Source organism: Acanthaster planci, linkage group LG21, assembly GCF_054643075.1.
Source record: "Acanthaster planci isolate LZ-2023a linkage group LG21, COTS_SCS, whole genome shotgun sequence".
Taxonomy (NCBI): domain Eukaryota; kingdom Metazoa; phylum Echinodermata; class Asteroidea; order Valvatida; family Acanthasteridae; genus Acanthaster; species Acanthaster planci.
This window is the reverse complement of record NC_141797.1, coordinates 5,338,039-5,355,888: the sequence shown is the minus strand read 5'-3', so window position 1 is coordinate 5,355,888 and position 17,850 is coordinate 5,338,039. Positions and strand designations below refer to the sequence as shown.

Here is a 17,850-nt window from a genome sequence, read left to right as displayed (position 1 = left end):
ATCCCTCCTCCCCGTGCCCCGTTTGAAATCTTAAAATGAAAAAACTGTTATACCAACCCACAGTTCATTTACCCATAGTGCCCCATTGAAAAGTTTGCACCCTGGGTGACTCAGTAATTCACCCCATTTCAATCCCGCAACTGCCACTGCCTACTCGTTTTTACTCATGTATTTGTCATAAAAAACGGCTTCAGAATTTATTTGGGTGTCTTTTTGGTCAGTCTTTTGTTTAATGTGTCTTGATCATTGTCCACTTCTGCAGTGTGCTCATGCGCGGAAATGGTACAGTCAGTGCTTTATCGTCTTCTCAGTACGATTGGCCAATTGAATTTGAAGACCAAGCTTTGGAGGACTTAACTTCATTACACACAGTGTGGGTATCACTCCGAATTCTTGTTAAAATATAATTCTAGAAAATGAAAAAATCGAACAGGACTCTATTAAAGCAATGTCTAGCATCAACTTCAAAGTTTATTTTCAATTCTTTTTAATCGCATAGTTATGTTGACGACCACCGCCTCTGCTGCGACTTCAGGTCTGTACTGCCAAGTGACGACCAGTGCATCAGTATTCGGTTCCAGTCACCGCTATTCAACTGCGGCCGGCTGATGCCAAACCCCGTGCTTCAGGTTTTCATGTGGATCCTAGGCTGTAGCGCCCTCCTTGGCAACATGTTGGTCATTGTCTGGCGGATGCGAGAGGACAGTGGTAAGGGCAGCAAATACGTGCACTCGTTTCTGGTGTTGAACCTGGCCATGTCTGATTTCCTGATGGGAGTGTACATGGTGATCATTGCTACTGTCGACGCCATCGAGAAAGAAAAGTACTACCTGACAGCCACGCAGTGGAGGAACAGCGCCCTTTGTAAGGCAGCAGGGGTCATCTCTGTCCTTTCCTCAGAAGCTTCGGTTTTCTTCATCACTTTGATCAGTGTAGATCGCTACCTGTGCATCGTGCATCCGTTTAGCCGAGTCCGGCTTCAGGAGACGTCAGTCTGGGTGTCTGTAGCCTCCATTTGGCTCGCGTCCCTGGTAGTAAGCCTGGTTCCAACCATCTTGGCAACCAGTGATTCGGATATCTACGGGCTATCAGATGTCTGCATTGGGCTGCCGTTGCTCACTCGCCCCGTCGATTACACTTTCACTAAGGATGATGTTGGAGAATCGTTGGGCAATGATACCTACCTCATCCCACAACCCGTTGGTAGTAGACCTACTTGGTCCTATTCAATAGTGCTATTTCTTGGTGTTAATTTCATGTGTTTCCTGGTCATCACTGTCTCCTACATTGCCATCTTTGCCAAGGTCAAAAGGTCAGTCCGACGAGTCAAGCTGCGCTCACACAAGGCGGAAGAGATCAAGATGGCGTCCAAGATGGCAGTCATTGTAGGTTCAGACTGTCTGTGCTGGATGCCCGTCATCGTTCTTGGGATCCTGTCCCAGACCAGCGTTATTCAAATCAAGCCTGAGGCCTACGCTTGGCTGGTGGTGTTCGTTCTGCCCATCAACTCCTCACTGAACCCCTACCTGTACACCATCGTCACGGCCATCAGCCAAAGGCGCCAGGCACATCAATCAACTAAGAAAAGATCCAAGGGTCCAGAAAAAACCTGCAGTCCCGACCTCCCAATGGAAATGAGAGGAGACTCAGGCTGTTGGACCATCACCACGCCCAATGCCACGCCCACTAACTCCATCTATCACGGACACCCTGACTAATTGGTATTTGCAGCAGCGATCCTTGGTGGAGGGTCTCGAGCATACGTACCTACCACCTCTGTTTCGACTACATTTTAGGGTCATTTGATTATACAGACCATACTTTAGATTCCATTCTTAACATGCACGTACACCGTCCATAGTTTCTCCAAATGTCTTTGTGAAATAATTCAGTCTTTGACATCTTATTCTCTGTGGAATTCGAAGTTTATTTTCTGTTGTTATTTACCCTATCGTGCATAATACTGATGACAGTTATTTTGACTGCATGTGGAACGTTCATAAATTTCGTAGGCGTAATTTCTGGTAAAGGTTTAATGTACCGTGCGAGATGCATGGTTTCCGAGCGAAAATAGGCTGGGGCGATAATTCTGATTTTCTTTTCCAGCAAAAATAATTGGGGCCACCTGTGCCGTTTGCTCGTGGTTAAAAAAAAGCGATTTGAAAGGTCCAACGTGGCACCGCTTAGTAATGATCCAAAGTGTCCAGATATTATATTTTTGGAGCGTTTAACAATGATTCGAACCATTTTTCGTGTGTTGATCAGCCGATGCATTGAATCCTGAAACATAACACGTCCGCGATAAAGCTAATAGTCTCGAACATTGCTAACAATCATGCTTGCTTGTGCTATTTTCTGTTTTAAGATGTACAAAGTTAACTGAAAAATTAACGTCGTATACCCAGCTGGACTGTATTTAGACTACTGTTGATTCTGAACTTTATTTTTCAATATGTGCATGTCTGCTTAAATAAAAAAAAAATACTCTTCATCCTTAAATATATTTTGAATAATGATTATTCTGAATGAAATCTATTCGTTTCAATTAATTCGTTAATATATTCTCAAAGTGTAAATACGTCGCATGTCAACGTCAGATTAGTTGTAGAATTTTAGAATCATGCTTGCTAGCTTAATACCTCCAATATACTGCTTCGAGCAAATCATGAATTGAATGCCGTCCATTTACCTCTTACTGGAAAAAACTAAGGGTACAGGCGTTGATTGCATCGACCTTGTCTGTGAAAATTGGAGAAATTGGGCCTGTCTGAACCCCCTAACAGCCAGAAGCGGAATCTGATCCATTAAAATCATTGGCAGTTGATGAGGTGATGAGGTAGTCTCCGGAACAGAATTATCGAATGGTTAGCCTTAAAGTGAAGACTCACATAATTTGGACTGTAAGAAAGACTAATGCAAGTCTGCATGACAGACTGGTCATTGTGACCTTTAGATCTGTCTTTACAAGTGTTGATTATATGCAATGCATCTTAGTGAAACAATGGATAATGCCGTCTAGGAAACTTGATGTAACTTTGATTTCCTCTGTAAAAAGTGCGGTGAGAAAAATAAACTGAAAACTTGCAGAATCCGATCATATCTATATGATGAAATGGTCATTATTTTTCTTATATTTTATGCATAGTTAAAACCTGCAGTACTCACGTATGTTTCAGAGGGAAATTATTAACTGCGCATGTCCCATTTTCAGGGATACATGCGTAATGGGGGGCATGAGAATTCGTGCCTTGCAAGCAGCTCCTTCATTTCATGAAATTTTCGTCTTATTTTCACTTTTTGGAATTAAAAATAACTGCCCAAAAATATTTTCTTGTTAAAGATAAAGCCTTCTCGTAACGTATTTTGTGAAAAAAAATTCGAGAAAATAGTACCAGAGTGGCGGGTCAAAACTAGTGATTTTTGTGTAAAGCTCTTTTCGTGAGCGGTAGTTTGCGTTTTAATTTGGAACCATTTTGGAAGGTGCACTCAGCCAGTTAGGAACTTAGCACACCCATAAAAATGAAAAGAAAACGGGACTTACTGCGCATACGTTCGGGTGCAAGCCAGGGTCGCTCGCCAGTGTTCGGATATTGCCTGGAAATCCGAGCATGCTGAATAAATAAGACCGTTACATTAGAACGGCGTACGTGGGCGTACGTACGAAAGCGTACATAGGGACTGGAACGTCTGGATGCAGGCCGGTAAACTTGAACAAACTGCTATAGCCAACAGTGATAAATACCTAAACTTCAAATAATCAGGAAAATACTCGTAAGTTTCTCAGGCGTTCGAGACGCACATCAAATTAAATGTTCACGAATTTCGTGGAGAATTTGAGTGCATTACAAATTGTGATTTGGACGGCTGAGTTTTCGGTCTCTGTGCCTGCACACCACAGACATAAATAACCCGAGGGTCAACAGAGGATGAACAAAGATAGATGTTATTCACCTGCAAGAGCACTGCAATTAACAAAAATTTAAAAAATCAGTATCCAAACAATAGGGCTAACTTCGCACATGATAAACTGCAGCTACGTACAGGTAGGCCTACGCGTAGTCACTGGTCCCTATTATCATAGGGACGGGCATCAGTCCACACCCCTCTTTAGAAGTTAGCGCCCTCCCGCGGCATAGTTGCGATCGGCGTATCACCAAAGATTGCTAGCGATGTCACTTGTAAGAATAATAAAACCGGTAGGTAGTGCAGGGGTTACCATCCTTTTTCCTTTAATTTTGCATATAAAATTTGGCATTTAGTGTTTTTCCCCATCCTAAATGTTCCTGGAACGTGAACAGTGTGTGCATATAAGTTAATTTTTTGCGTTGTCATTTGCCAGAGGATATTAGTAATTAAGTCTGCCGCCAGGCAGTTGTCATGCCATGGACTAGTTTACTTCCAAAACTCTGTAGACCTAGCCCATGTAGGCTCCGCCTCGCTCCCACGAACCCCATAGAAACTGAGCCTTTTATACCATACATAGACTTCAGTTTCAGTGTATAGTCAAATATTACAGGATTAACAGTTGCTATTACATGTAGCTAGGAATCGGATACATGAGTTCAACAGTTAGCCTAGGCCCACGTACCTGGCCGGGAATAACCGAACGACAACGGTACCATCCGAACATGCTGAATATAGAGGGGACGACTTCGGAATATTTCGGCTATTTCTGGAAAACTGAAGGAATTACTCCAGTCTTGGCCACATGGACATTGGGTGATATACAAACCCTTTATTTGGAGAGTAGTCAGAATCATCGAGTCTGGTACCCAGACTGATGTACAAGTAGGCTACATGGACTTAGGCATGTCCGGAGTAGGCCTAGTGCAGTGCCGGACAGTTCTGGAAGCAGGACTTGGTTCATAGCGGATAAAGTTCCATATACGGACAGCATTTTCCTCAAAATGTTGTAACAGCCATCAGAAAATGATAACATGTCCAGAAAAGTGAATTTGGGGCCAAGAAAATTCCAAAGAATTTAATTAATTTCTTAAAATTAACAGTGACACTTGGGTTCTTTTCAGACAAGTCTCACATTAGTCTGAGGTTGGTGCACAAGGACATCAAGTGTTGTCCGTATCACTGTGGACAGATGCAACTTAGCTGTATGCCTTCATCCGAGAACTTTGACAACCTAATGTTGTGATTGATTGCACCACGAACTGATGAAAAGTCACAAAGCTCTCAGTCACAGAGGGTCTTTCAATATGGAACTCTTTCCTCTAATGTCTGTGACCATATAGTGGCCAGGGCCCTCATTTCGTCACTTACATATATTGTCAAAATCACACTTGACAATAGGAGGCAAACATGGAGACCTGGGAACTATACGGTCACAGGCGTTAAATGTACAATGTATATGTACCTGTACACGCAGACACATGTGTACACTGTTAAATCTACAGTTGGGTCAAAAAGTTTAGGTACACTCGGTAGAAAAACAGTTTTCCTTAATTTTTTGCCGTTTGAAATAGTTTCCCCTACTTTTTCTCTATGAGGTCAGACAAATTGTATCTCAACTTAATGTTCATAGTGCGTACATGTACATTGTATTTCAACTGAAGATACTTAGAGATACAGTACTTATTGTGGTTCAAAATATTAATATTTCTGAAAAATCATTTTCTGAAAATTTATCCCTTTATTTTTCAAAAACACTTCAGAAAGTAGTCCACTGTGACTATGAGATGTGACCAAAAATACAGAAATTGGCACTAAATATTAGGGTTGGAGTACATGTTGTAAAACTTTGACTTTTTTATTGATATAAAATGAATCATGTATAAATATGTGTCTCTGAGTATTTTTATTTGACGCATACTCCATGTACATTAAGTAGAGACCCATCTTGTATGTCAGGATTGAGTGAGGTTGTGAAATTTGAGGGAAACTGTTTTTGTTCTTCCAGATGTATGTCAACTTTTGGCCCCAACTCTATGTCCTTCGGGCAAAAGTGTGAAAAAAATGTTAGTAAAAAACTGCCATGGCAAGATGAACTGGTACCCTGGATTTAAGGAAGCGACTTAATACTAGCCCGTGAAACCTGGTGCGCTACTTTTTTTCAGTAGCTGGGGGACCAATGATTCATGAAGAGGGCACAATGCAATACACCATTTGAGACATTTCAAAAACGGAATCCGTTACGTCGCTTCGATAGCTTAGTTAGTAGTGATTTGAACTACAGATCCATAGTCCCTGGTTCGAATCCGACCCATTTGCGCTATTTATTTTCCAATTTTATCATTGTGTTTGGGATTTCCTTTTTCAATTGATGCAGAAACAGAGTCCAAGCATGAACCCTCTAAGAGTCTTAAGAAAAATAGCAGACCAGGTTTCACGGGTTAGTATCTAGTCACTTCCTGGATTTAAGCCACTAGACATCATCCAACCTGAACCACTCAAAGGCCATTTTAGGCCTACATGTACTAGTACATGCTGTCATGTAATTTTTAAGATAGGCCATCCAGGCGATTTCATGCAGTTAAATTTCTGAAGATTCTGAAGAATAAATCAACCTTCCGTAACTGACCAAGTGATTTCATGGTTTAAATATGCGGTCAGTTTCAATGTATTTCCCCTCGCCCACCAAAAAAAAAATGGAATCATCTTTTCATTCTCTTAATTTGAATCCTACCTTAAATATGAGGTACGTGTAATTCCTTTTTTCACAATTCATAGCTGCTACGGAGGAAAATAACGTGTCAATTGCATGAGGTCTGAACTGCATCAGCATGACAACTTCCCAATAGAAATATAACGTTAGGCCAAAGCATAGAACCAATCACAAATTTGTCACGGTCCCTCAAAGACATGCACTGCGCATGTTTTCTACTTGCCGTGCCTGTTCAAAAACAAATCTATTAAGGACTACATGTAGTTCATGGTCAGGTGCCCAATGCCTCTTTGTTCAATGCAAATTTAGTGACACTAAAAAGCATGTACTCATGCACATCACAAGGGGAACAGTAGCCTTCGCTCCATGGTGGTTTACTGTGCAAGTACCCTAGCTTGCATGTATTCATTTTTCCTTCTAGAAGGGTGTAAAACCCCGCCAATATAGTTTCACCCCTCAGAAAGGCCATAAAAGGTTACTTGAAACATAACCAAATTTTAGCTCCCAAAAACAAGGCCCCCCCGATACTTTGGTCCTCGAGTCTACACCTTTCCTTAGTTCTAGAGTATTTTACCAATATAATGACGCTGTTAACAGTTAACACAAACATAACAAATACATGTAACTCCACCACCAGAATGTTTGTCTAAACAGGGTCCAAAGTTGGAAATTTACAGCAACGCTACTCTTAGCAAGATACGGGTACCAACGCAGCCTAGACGGATCAGAGGATGGGATCTCCTCACGGCATGCCTCAGGTACACCTGAGGAGATCACGCAGTTCACTCTGCCTGGTCTCGACACTGTGCCTGCTGCTTATCCTAATGTGGCTGAGGTGTCGGTTTTCCTCCGTCAACTCTGATTGGTCATTTAGACCCTTTGGTGGAGTGGACGGCAAAACAGACAATAAGAACTTGACACTGGTGATTTTGCCGTCTGGGTTGGCGAATATCCAAGGAGCGTATTGTTTGGATGGGAGCCCGCCGTCTTACTACATTCGGAGAGGTGAGATTGATGGATTGTGGGCACAGACTTGGCTGTCCCCTGAATGTTAGGAGTTGACAATGACTATCTCAGTAGATACAGGCAGTGTGGGGGTTCATAGTTGGGTCTTGTACAGCAATGCTCCTGTGTTTGCGGAATGTCTAGTTCACGCTTCACAGCTTACCCTAGTTTTGTTTGGTTTTGTTACCAATAAACTCTTTGTTTCTTTAAAGGAGCATGTAGCACAGAGCTTTTAAGTGGGTGTCCATACCTTGAAAGGCACATGGGTAATTCCAGAAATTGGGGGGTCCATTTCTTAAGTGTTCCTGTCACATCTGACATGATTTTGTAAGTTCAGAACACATTTTCTAATTTCCAAGAGTAATGAATTAATGCAAATTACCAGCCACACAAATAGTAATAGTTTGAAATTCTGGTAATATTTCCATGTCAAATAACAAAGGTCAGATGTTACAGGAACACAAAATGTGACATTTTTGACCCCTAATTTCTGGAATCACCCACATAGACAGGTTACTCTGTGGTAGTATATACAACTTTTATACTTATTATTATCGTAATCAGGAAATGAATGGTCATGAAGTGAGGTAACTATGCTAATCTTGATGGATGTCTCTCACAGCGCAAAGTGCCGCTAGCCAGGGGTCCTGGCTCGTCATTCTGCAGGGAGGTGGTTGGTGCTGGAATGTCTCAGACTGCTACAAGCGCAGCTTAAGCGGCTTAGGCTCGTCATACCGACTGCCGAAAGAGATGCCATTTGGTGGGATAATGTCGCCCAATGCCACAGTCAACCCAGAATTCCACGACTGGAACATGGTGATGATCAACTACTGCGACGGTGCATCATTTTCAGGTACAGTGAATAGGCAGTTTTTGCTTGAATACAAATGCAGTTTGTTCTTTGGGCCAACCCTAGTTCACAAAGGGAAGGATGACCATGTTCATGTTTTGGGAAGTTTCATCTCAGGATAGGAACATTCAACTGTTCTTGTGCATGCTTGCCGACTGTTCAGTGTACATGTATGTACATACACATACATGTAAGTGCGTCTTCACCAGTGACAGAGAACCTTGGCCAACAAGTGAACACCATTACACTATCATTTAGCTTACCCAACACCATCAGGAAGATACCGGAGATTTTGTGCAGATTTGGATGAAAACTTGTCATGCCTACTACGTACTGTGTGCATCTTCGTATAGTGTTGCACACACTTTGTCCCCTGGAGGGTTGAGTGGAGAGTTGAGCAGTGGCCTCCTACATACAGCCCCCCCAACGCTTCACCTAACTCCTCCCACCTACGTACACTATCCATATTACTAATAAGCCTTGTTGAAGATAAGCCATGCTTCCAAATTTTTTTTTTTTTTTAAATGTCCGAACATTTATTAATCAATCTTCATTCCTTTAGACTCTACATGTACATGTAGATACATGTACATGTAAGTACAGTAACGCCTCTATAACAAGGTTGTTGGGACGTGACAAATTACCTTGTTAGAACAGGGACCTTGTGTAATCGGTAATGGAAAACAAAGAATACATACATTTAAAGACTTGGGGAACTAGAATTTGACTTTTTGTAAGATGTTTTATTGATAAAGTCTCTTGTTATCTGTGTTTGACTGCACCTTGGTTTTCCAAAAAGGTTCCTTCTTGTTTGTAGCGATTTTTACAGCTTTTCTCAATTGTTCCAGAAAACTAACGCCTCTAGTTTAAACAATCTCCAACTGTAGCCCTCCAAAGCATTCTGATATGAATTTGAGGTCATGCAGTATAATTTATTTCATTTACACTTGATCCCAGGCAACTTGGAGAAATCAGTCAGGTATAACAACACCAGCATCTACTTCCGAGGTCACCGTGTGCTGAAATTGGTCTTGGTCAACTTGTTGCAGATGACAAGCTTAGGGGAAGCTGACCAGATCATTCTGGGTGGTGTGTCTGGTGAGTGACATCCCTTCCCTCCCCAAGAGTAGTTCTAGAGTACTCCACAATGTAACACTGGTATGAGATCTTAGGATCTTTACACTAGTAATATGAAATATTTTGCCTCAATGCAAACCTGAAGTAGTTAGACTTCTCTGGCTCTCATTAATGAGATTCAGAAATTGATGAGAATGGAGTGATTGCCTGCTGAGTGCATTGGAGGCATACATGCATGTACATAGGGACTTATGAGTGAGGGAACTCTTTGTAGACACTCAGTGAGTTGCGATAGTCAAGACCATCACAAGACCAGATGCCAGACTACCACATATAACCGTCAGATGGTGAGCACTGACAAGGGTATGCTTTTGTCTTGAACTCAGACTGGATGTCTTGTCTGTCTTGTGATTCATATGGAGTCTGAGCTACAACACCGGACACTCGCACAAATGTCCCAGAAGCCAATTTCATAAAGCTGCTTTAGCACAAAATTTGCTTAAGTGAAAAAACCTTGCTTTAATAAGATGACCAGCAAAGCTCTTTGTGATGTTGACTGATATTTAGCATGACAGTCACATAGAATTTGGGCCAGTAACCTTACTTTATTAACTTTTTACAAGGTTTTTCAAGCTTAAGCAAAGTTTGTGCTTAAGCAGCTCTATGAAATTGGCCCTTGGGTAATGAAATGTGTATTCCTTTCCAATCCCCTACATATGTATCTCTGATTCATTGTGGGCCTGTAATTTGGTTCATGCGCTAAGCAGTAATTTAACAGCAACCAGTTGGAAATAATCACAGAACTTTTTAACAAGTAGTTTCTTGTTCAGGGCTCCCACACAGTCATGAAAAATCCCGAACATTCCTGAAAAAGTTGTCCTTGGAAGTCATTTAACCCTAACCCTCCTCAATCCTCCAAAATCCTTCAGGTGGTTTTGGAGGATTGAGGGTGAATGGCAAATTAAAGTGCCTGGCTTATTGCAAAGGATGCCACGCATGCAGGTCATGGGTTAGACCTTGAGTTGTTTTTGCTTTGTCAGGTTTAAATTCGATACTTCTTTTGAATCAACCGCACTGCTCAAGAACGCAATTTGTATTGCCTCAACATAATGACAGGAATTGCTGGAGGATTTTGAAGGATTGAGGCAGTAGGCACACCTCCAAGTAACTTTTTCAAGAAATTTTGGAGGATTTCGGGGGATTGAGGGAGAATCCAATTCTTTCAACCCCCTTCCCCCATTGGAGGATTTGGGAGGATTGAGGAGGCCAGCCAGGGGGGTAAGAGTTAAAAGACATGGATAATTGGGAAATATACATGTAGGCTGTCCTGGAATCCTTTTTAAAGAGGAAAAAAGTCACGGAAATTCAAGATCATGCAAGGGTTATTTTTTATTGGCTGTTTTTGATATGTTAAGAGAAAAATAAGAAATTTTTCTCGTTGTTATTTTCAGTATGAAGTAGTGGCTATGGTCACCTTCTGGTCCATAATACGAATAACCTTTAATTTTCTCCTTCAAATGACTTTAAATATCATGGAAATTGTCATATTTCAATCCTGGAAAGTCCTTGAGAAGTTCTGGAATTGGGTTTTAGATTTCTGTAGGAAACCTGCTTGTTGCTGAGCCATTTTTTTCTGTGCTTTGTTCATTTGTTGTTCAGCAGTGCTGTTGACCATTTGTTGGCATAGGATTTAGAGTGACTACTGGGATTACCTCTGATCAAAACACTACACAGGCTGCACATTAAAACATGAAATAATGTCTCTACCTGCAGTGTTACTATAATTAGATCCACATGCATTTGGGGCTGATGAAGTCTCAACTTTTGCCTCAATCCATTCCTTGATGAACCTACCCCTTCCTTTGCTGTTTCCACATGAATTTAGCCATTTCTGTAATGGATGACTTTAAAAGTACCCTTAATAGACATGAAACATGATGTTGTCATGCTTTCCTGTGGGGTCAGTTGGATCATGTCCCATCTCATTGCCATTGGAAAATGAAGTAAAGAAAGTGTGATATTATGTCATACATGTAGGTCTTTTTCTTCGGAAGTATGTACAAGTTTACACAAGTCTCAGTGTAAACCACAAATTATTCATAGTGAAATGTAACATTTTTTTTTAAACTCTCTGTCAGTTTATAGAATGTTGTTTTTACAATGTAGCTCCCCAGCTATTGGAAATTAACAAACTAATTTCTGAGATGAAACCAAGGAAACTACCTGTAGGTTGTCCCACTTTCAATACCACTGAGCACTAAAATTCCCCCCCCACCTAAAAATATCCACCCAAAATGTTGTATTTGTTTTAACACACCTCAGAAATATTTCTTTGCCATTGTACATGTGCATGTGGTGCTGTTTATTCATGTGCAATGTGCATATTGTATAGCCCAGGCTATGCTCATGCATGTTCGGATGTACAGCATATCAATAGCAGTCTTAACTTTCCTCTTTTTATCTTTCACCACTCAGCTGGTGGTTTGGCCATGTATCTTCATGTGGATTTCATCCGTAGCTTCATCCCTTCTCATATTCCTCTGCGAGGCATTGTGGATGCTGGCTTCTTCTTGAATGAGAGGAACATCTCTGGCTTTGAGCACTACCGCATCCACATGGAGAAGATTTTCAACATGCAGAATGCATCAGGTTAGTGTACCATTTAGCATGTTTGGCGTCCTCGTTCCAAAATGTGGGACTAGAAACCTGCAACCGTTTAACCATGCAATACAAGACTGTTAAGTGGCACACTGGAAACTGCCACTTTCAGCACCACTTCTCTGCTCCAATCGTAGAGTGCATCAAAGAGAGATCTGGTACCTGCTGGTTGTTCTTTTCTTACCCATTTTTATGTCCTCAGTCACACCAACAGTCCAATGGTCAGTGTTTCAAATGGACATTGGTCTGGCTAGTTTTATGCTTTAAGTTTGAACTACATCACCTCCCTGTCTGCCTGAAAGGTTCAAAATTGATCAAAGACCTCAAAGTGGTCCAGCAGTCAGGGCCTGGTAACGAGTCAAGGTTTTCAAACAGGAAAGGTTTCAGACTAGTTATTTATGTCCCCTGCTAAGTACCCACCGATAGTCCTTACCCCCAGTCTTTTTTCTTGGGGTGCTATGTTCTTGGCAAGTAGTTGTAGCCATATTATTTGGCACTTTAATGTCCCGTAGTTGTGAGGAATGGTGGTGCAGAAAGTTTTCTTGGTCCTGAAAAGTAATGCCCACGCCAAAAATATTTTTTTAAAACCAAACAGGAAGTGTAAACAAGGCCTGCTTGGAAGACAGAAGTACAGCCAATAAATGGAAGTGCTTCTTTGCTGAGTATGTCTATCCTTATATCAGCACCACTCCCCTCTTCATTGTGAACTCCGCCTACGATTACTGGCAGCAATGGTTTATACTGGACCTACGGTGTCACCCGATCCAGTGCCCTGACAAGTTGAAGTACCTTACCAGGCATCACACCATCTTCGTTCATGAGATCAAGCAGGTTTATCACCACCAGGGTGACGGCATGTTTGTCAGCTCTTGCTATGCGCACAGCCAAGTGTTCCACGACGACACATGGTCGACGTACAGAGTGGGCGGCAAGACGACAAGAGAAGCATTTGGGGACTGGTACTTTGGACGCACGCCACCAGCCCAGTCAAGGTATATGGATTGCAGCATGGACTATAATTGTAATCCATCATGTAAAAGGAGCTGGACATTACCTTTCTATAAGAACGTAACAGATCATTTGAAGGAGTCCACACCTGACTTCTAAGTGGCAAAAAATATTTGAAGTTGCAATAATGCTTACTGAAATAGTTTGGTGCAGATCCTTCAATAAATTGTGCCAATAATGACTTTTGGCCTGATTTTTTCTAAGGGCCTTAGGAGTCATCTCAAATCTCGTCAAGGATAAGTTGTGGAAAAATTGTGGGCAGAGTGACAGGTTGTGGGGGAATCTATGAGCTGGTCATTTACTGTGAAGGCCTGTTTACATTACCAAAGGGCTTGGAATAGGTGATCAGTAAGTAGTTTGCAGTTTCCAGAGCCTGACCTTGGATCACTCTGTTGTGTTCAGTGTTAAAAGACTGAATCAGATGGTTGGTTGGAAATAAAATTCTACACACTGAATTTGCTTCACTCACTCGTTACATGTACAAGTTACCTCCATGATTATATCCATTCAGTTCTGAATTCAATTCTGGAAGCCATTGGTATATCAAAATTGCAAGGTTCCAAAGTTTGCTTTATCACCAGATTAAATGCAAATAAAGCTAGATTTGCCTAAAAGTAAAACCATAGCTTTCCAGCCACAGAAAAAACATGAAGCTTCTTTATACAAACTTTTAAAAAGCCCCGAGTAAGGAGTGAGCAATTAAATGTGCAGTCCTTTACCTGTGGCTCTTCTGTGACCAAAACCATGTGGCCCTGAGTTGCCTGCCTGGCCCAAGCCCCAAATGGGGGGGGATCTGTATACAAATACTAATAACTTCATTCCAGGAAGATTGCGGGCAAGTTTTTTAGGAACCTTCGACTTTCCACCGCAACGCTCTTCCACAGTTTGTCTTCAATTTTCTCCGGACAAGATTTGAGTAAGCACTTCAGACAACTTGTTCATGTCATGTTCTTTATATTCCTCTGGAATAGACAATTTTATACGAGAGCTTTTATACAGGGATACGAGACTTCTGGCAATTGCTTGTATTTTGACTTTTTTATATTTGCTGAAAAAACCTCAGGCCTTTTGTGGGCCAGATTGACAATAGTTAGTGCACATGGAAAAAAACTTACAGCATACAGCACTTTTCTGTTACCACACATGAACATGTATATGCAGGGGTACATACATTGTATATATGAGTCAGAGTCCTCTGAAATCTTGGAATCCTCTGAAATCTTGAAATACAGTCTGTGAGAAGCGTATTACATTTAGTTGGTTCCCACACATCTTTAGATGGTCAAGAGTAGGGAACCAGTCATGTTCATGCATCAAAGTAGTTTTGCAAGCTTGTGTATGGAGCATGCCCCCAGTACATGGTGATTGTTTCACGTGTCACAGCCGGACTCTGCATCAAGATTTTACTTTTAAATGTTTCAAAGTGGAAGTTGGAAGGGGTGCAAATGTAGAACTAATGATCGAAAATAAGTTCCACTGACACTGGCCAGCAATTGGAAGAAAGCATGCTGTACCACAGGGAAAGGCCATGAAGAGGGCATGTTGTACCACAGGGAAAGGCCATGAAGAGGGCATGTTGTACCACAGGGAAAGGCCATGAAGAGGGCATGTTGTACCACAGGGAAAGGCCATGAAGAGGGCATGTTGTACCACAGGGAAAGGCCATGAAGAGGGCATGTTGTACCACAGGGAAAGGCCATGAAGAGGGCATGTTGTACCGCAGGGAAAGGCCATGAAGAGGGCATGTTGTACCACAGGGAAAGGCCATGAAGAGGGCATGTTGTACCACAGGGAAAGGCCATGAAGAGGGCATGTTGTACCACAGGGAAAGGCCATGAAGAGGGCATGTTGTACCACAGGGAAAGGCCATGAAGAGGGCATGTTGAACCACAGGGAAAGGCCATGAAGAGGGCATGTTGAACCACAGGGAAAGGCCATGAAGAGGGCATGTTGTACCACAGGGAAAGGCCATGAAGCGGGCATGTTGTACCACAGGGAAAGGCCATGAAGAGGGCATGTTGTACCACAGGGAAAGGCCTTGAAGAGGGCATGTTGTACCATGGGGAAAGGCCACGAAGAGGGCATGTTGTACCACAGGGAAAGGCCATGAAGAGGGCATGTTGTACCACAGGGAAAGGCCATGAAGAGGGCATGTTGTACCACAGGAAAAGGCCTCGAAGAGGGCATGTTGTACCGCAGGGAAAGGCCACGAAGAGGGCATGTTGTACCGCAGGGAAAGGCCATGAAGTGGGCATGTTGTACCACAGGGAAAGGCCATGAAGAGGGCATGTTGTACCACAGGGAAAGGCCTTGAAGAGGGCATGTTGTACCACAGGGAAAGGCCATGAAGAGGGCATGTTGTACCACAGGGAATGGCCATGAAGAGGGCATGTTGTACCACAGGGAAAGGCCATGAAGAGGGCATGTTGTACCACAGGGAAAGGCCATGAAGAGGGCATGTTGTACCACAGGGAAAGGCCATGAAGAGGGCATGTTGTACCACAGGGAAAGGCCATGAAGAGGGCATGTTGTACCACAGGGAAAGGCCACGAAGAGGGCATGTTGTACCACAGGGAAAGGCCTCGAAGAGGGCATGTTGTACCGCAGGGAAAGGCCACGAAGAGGGCATGTTGTACCACAGGGAAAGGCCATGAAGAGGGCATGTTGTACAACAGGGAAAGGCCATGAAGAGGGCATGTTGTACCACAGGGAAAGGCCTTGAAGAGGGCATGTTGTACCACAGGGAAAGGCCATGAAGAGGGCATGTTGTACCACACGGAAAGGCCATGAAGAGGGCATGTTGTACCACAGGGAAAGGCCATGAAGAGGGCATGTTGTACCACAGGGAAAGGCCATGAAGAGGGCATGTTGTACCACAGGGAAAGGCCATGAAGAGGGCATGTTGTACCACAGGGAAAGGCCATGAAGAGGGCATGTTGTACCACAGGGAAAGGCCACGAAGAGGGCATGTTGTACCGCAGGGAAAGGCCACGAAGAGGGCATGTTGTACTGCAGGGAAAGGCCATGAAGTGGGTATGTTGTACCATAGGGAAAGGCCATGACGAGGTTTCATTTCTACACATGGGTATGTAAATGTGTGATTTGTAAGAAGAAATGTACACAGTGGCATAAGAAATGAATTCTTTGAAACAATCTGAAATAGCCAGTGCCATAATTATAATTATCTCAATTAAGAAATCTTTAAAGGCAAGTCTTCATGAAAATGCTTCAAACACTAAACTTATTTAAAAAATTTGCGTTTTTTCAGAATTTCCACGCAAAGTAGAATTTGGACATGTTGTAACCAACCTAATTATTAACTGTAATTAAAAACAGAAGATTTTAAACAACAGTGGAATTAAAGGTTACGGTACTAATTATTTGCACTGTCATATTTTCAAAACCTGTTAAGAATGCCTAAAACTTACGAGGTCACCGACAGTGTGACCAAATTTCCACTATAATTGCCCTGTACAAACTTGACTGAAATGTGAAATAAAATGCAAGTATTGGCATTTATATTCCTTGTAACAAAGACTACAGAGCTGAAACATTAAGATAGAATAAACAGGTAGCTCCTCTCAAAGGTGGGGGGGTACACACCTGCGCTTAGGATTAATATCTTTTCATAATATTGAGCCCTACAATTCTTAATCCTGTAATTCAATTCGTTTTGCACAGCCCTGGGAGTTAGCATAAAACACAAGTAGACTTTGTTATAATAAACATCACTGTATCAAACACTAGGCAACAACCAGCAAACTGAGCATAGGACACGTCCAAATGACTAGGCTGTGGCTTAGCTATATCACATAAGTCTATGAGAAATAATTGAAGCCATTAGCTAGCAGCTCCAAGAGGCAGACATGTTAACTAGCCAAGTACAGTAAGTTGGACATGGCTATGCCAAATGCTAAAAAGCAACACCAATGAACACTAATACTTTGTGGAACTTATCTGTACATGTACACTGTGTCATTCCACACTGTGTTTTGACACCACAAAATATAGGGCCTTTGTGATCTTGTGTGCAACCTGTGCATGATGAAGCCTGGCAGTCATGTACATGCGTTGATGAAGATTGGAGACAAACACCTGACAATGGCTGGAAAGAGTTACAGATCTTCACATCATTTCAGTGATGGGTCCTTGCAGCATTGCCAAGTTCCAAGCACTTTCCATTCTGCTGTGCTGTTATCAAATCGATGAACACCAACTCCAGAAACTAATGTGCCAGGGAAACAAGATTTGAGACAGGAGAGAGTGATGAGTGGAAATATTATTTCATGGGTGTGGAATTGAAAAACAAATCAATTTCTCAGCTCAGTCAACACAGGTGCTTTTGTGAATTTGAAAGCTTCACAGGGAAACCCAGTTGGACAAATTTAATACCAAAGGGGCCAACTGTTTCTAATGGCACACAGGTACAGTCTGAGATTTTGCATGAAAACTACTCACCAAATGAGGAGCTGCTTACAAATGTTCCTGTTTTCACCACTTAAGAGTTACACTGACAAAAGTACCAGTTATTCAAATAAAGGGAATAGAGATTCAGTAGCAGGGAGTCTGCAACCAACCACCCACTTGCATCTACACACAGGTGACACATACATGTAATGTTAACAAGAGTTATGTG

At 42.2% G+C, this 17,850-nt stretch overlaps 3 protein-coding genes across 10 annotated transcripts in view; 2 read left to right on the top strand and 1 right to left on the bottom strand.

The window, feature by feature from the left end:
* LOC110989394 (uncharacterized) overlaps nt 1–3,094 on the top strand; it is a 55,856-nt gene extending 52,762 nt beyond the window's left edge. For both annotated transcript variants that reach the window (XM_087131256.1, XM_087131255.1), the window contains exons 24-25: nt 263–373; nt 500–3,094. In XM_087131256.1, coding sequence (XP_086987382.1) covers nt 263–373; nt 500–1,718 — 1,330 coding nt within the window. In that variant the 3' untranslated portion in view covers nt 1,719–3,094. The remainder of the gene's footprint in view (nt 1–262; nt 374–499) is intronic.
* Nucleotides 3,095–4,129: 1,035 nt separating this feature from the next.
* LOC110989400 (uncharacterized) lies at nt 4,130–16,749 on the top strand. Of its 5 annotated transcripts, none has more exons than XM_022253767.2 (6): nt 4,130–4,196; nt 7,271–7,621; nt 8,244–8,474; nt 9,429–9,569; nt 12,024–12,197; nt 12,802–16,749. In XM_022253767.2, the coding sequence occupies exons 2-6, from the start codon at nt 7,348–7,350 to the stop codon at nt 13,311–13,313; spliced, it is 1,332 nt and encodes a 443-aa protein (XP_022109459.2). In that variant the 5' UTR covers nt 4,130–4,196; nt 7,271–7,347; the 3' UTR covers nt 13,314–16,749. The 5 variants fall into 5 exon arrangements, with proteins under 5 accessions (XP_022109459.2, XP_086987215.1, XP_086987213.1 ...); XM_087131089.1 differs by lacking the exon at nt 4,130–4,196 and adding an exon at nt 4,210–4,782; XM_087131087.1 differs by lacking the exon at nt 4,130–4,196 and adding an exon at nt 4,210–5,200.
* LOC110989417 (uncharacterized) overlaps nt 16,355–17,850 on the bottom strand; it is a 58,136-nt gene continuing 56,640 nt past the window's right edge. For all 3 annotated transcript variants that reach the window (XM_087131083.1, XM_087131084.1, XM_087131085.1), the window contains one exon: nt 16,355–17,439. In XM_087131083.1, the coding sequence (XP_086987209.1) occupies nt 17,345–17,439 (95 nt within the window). In that variant the 3' untranslated portion in view covers nt 16,355–17,344. The remainder of the gene's footprint in view (nt 17,440–17,850) is intronic.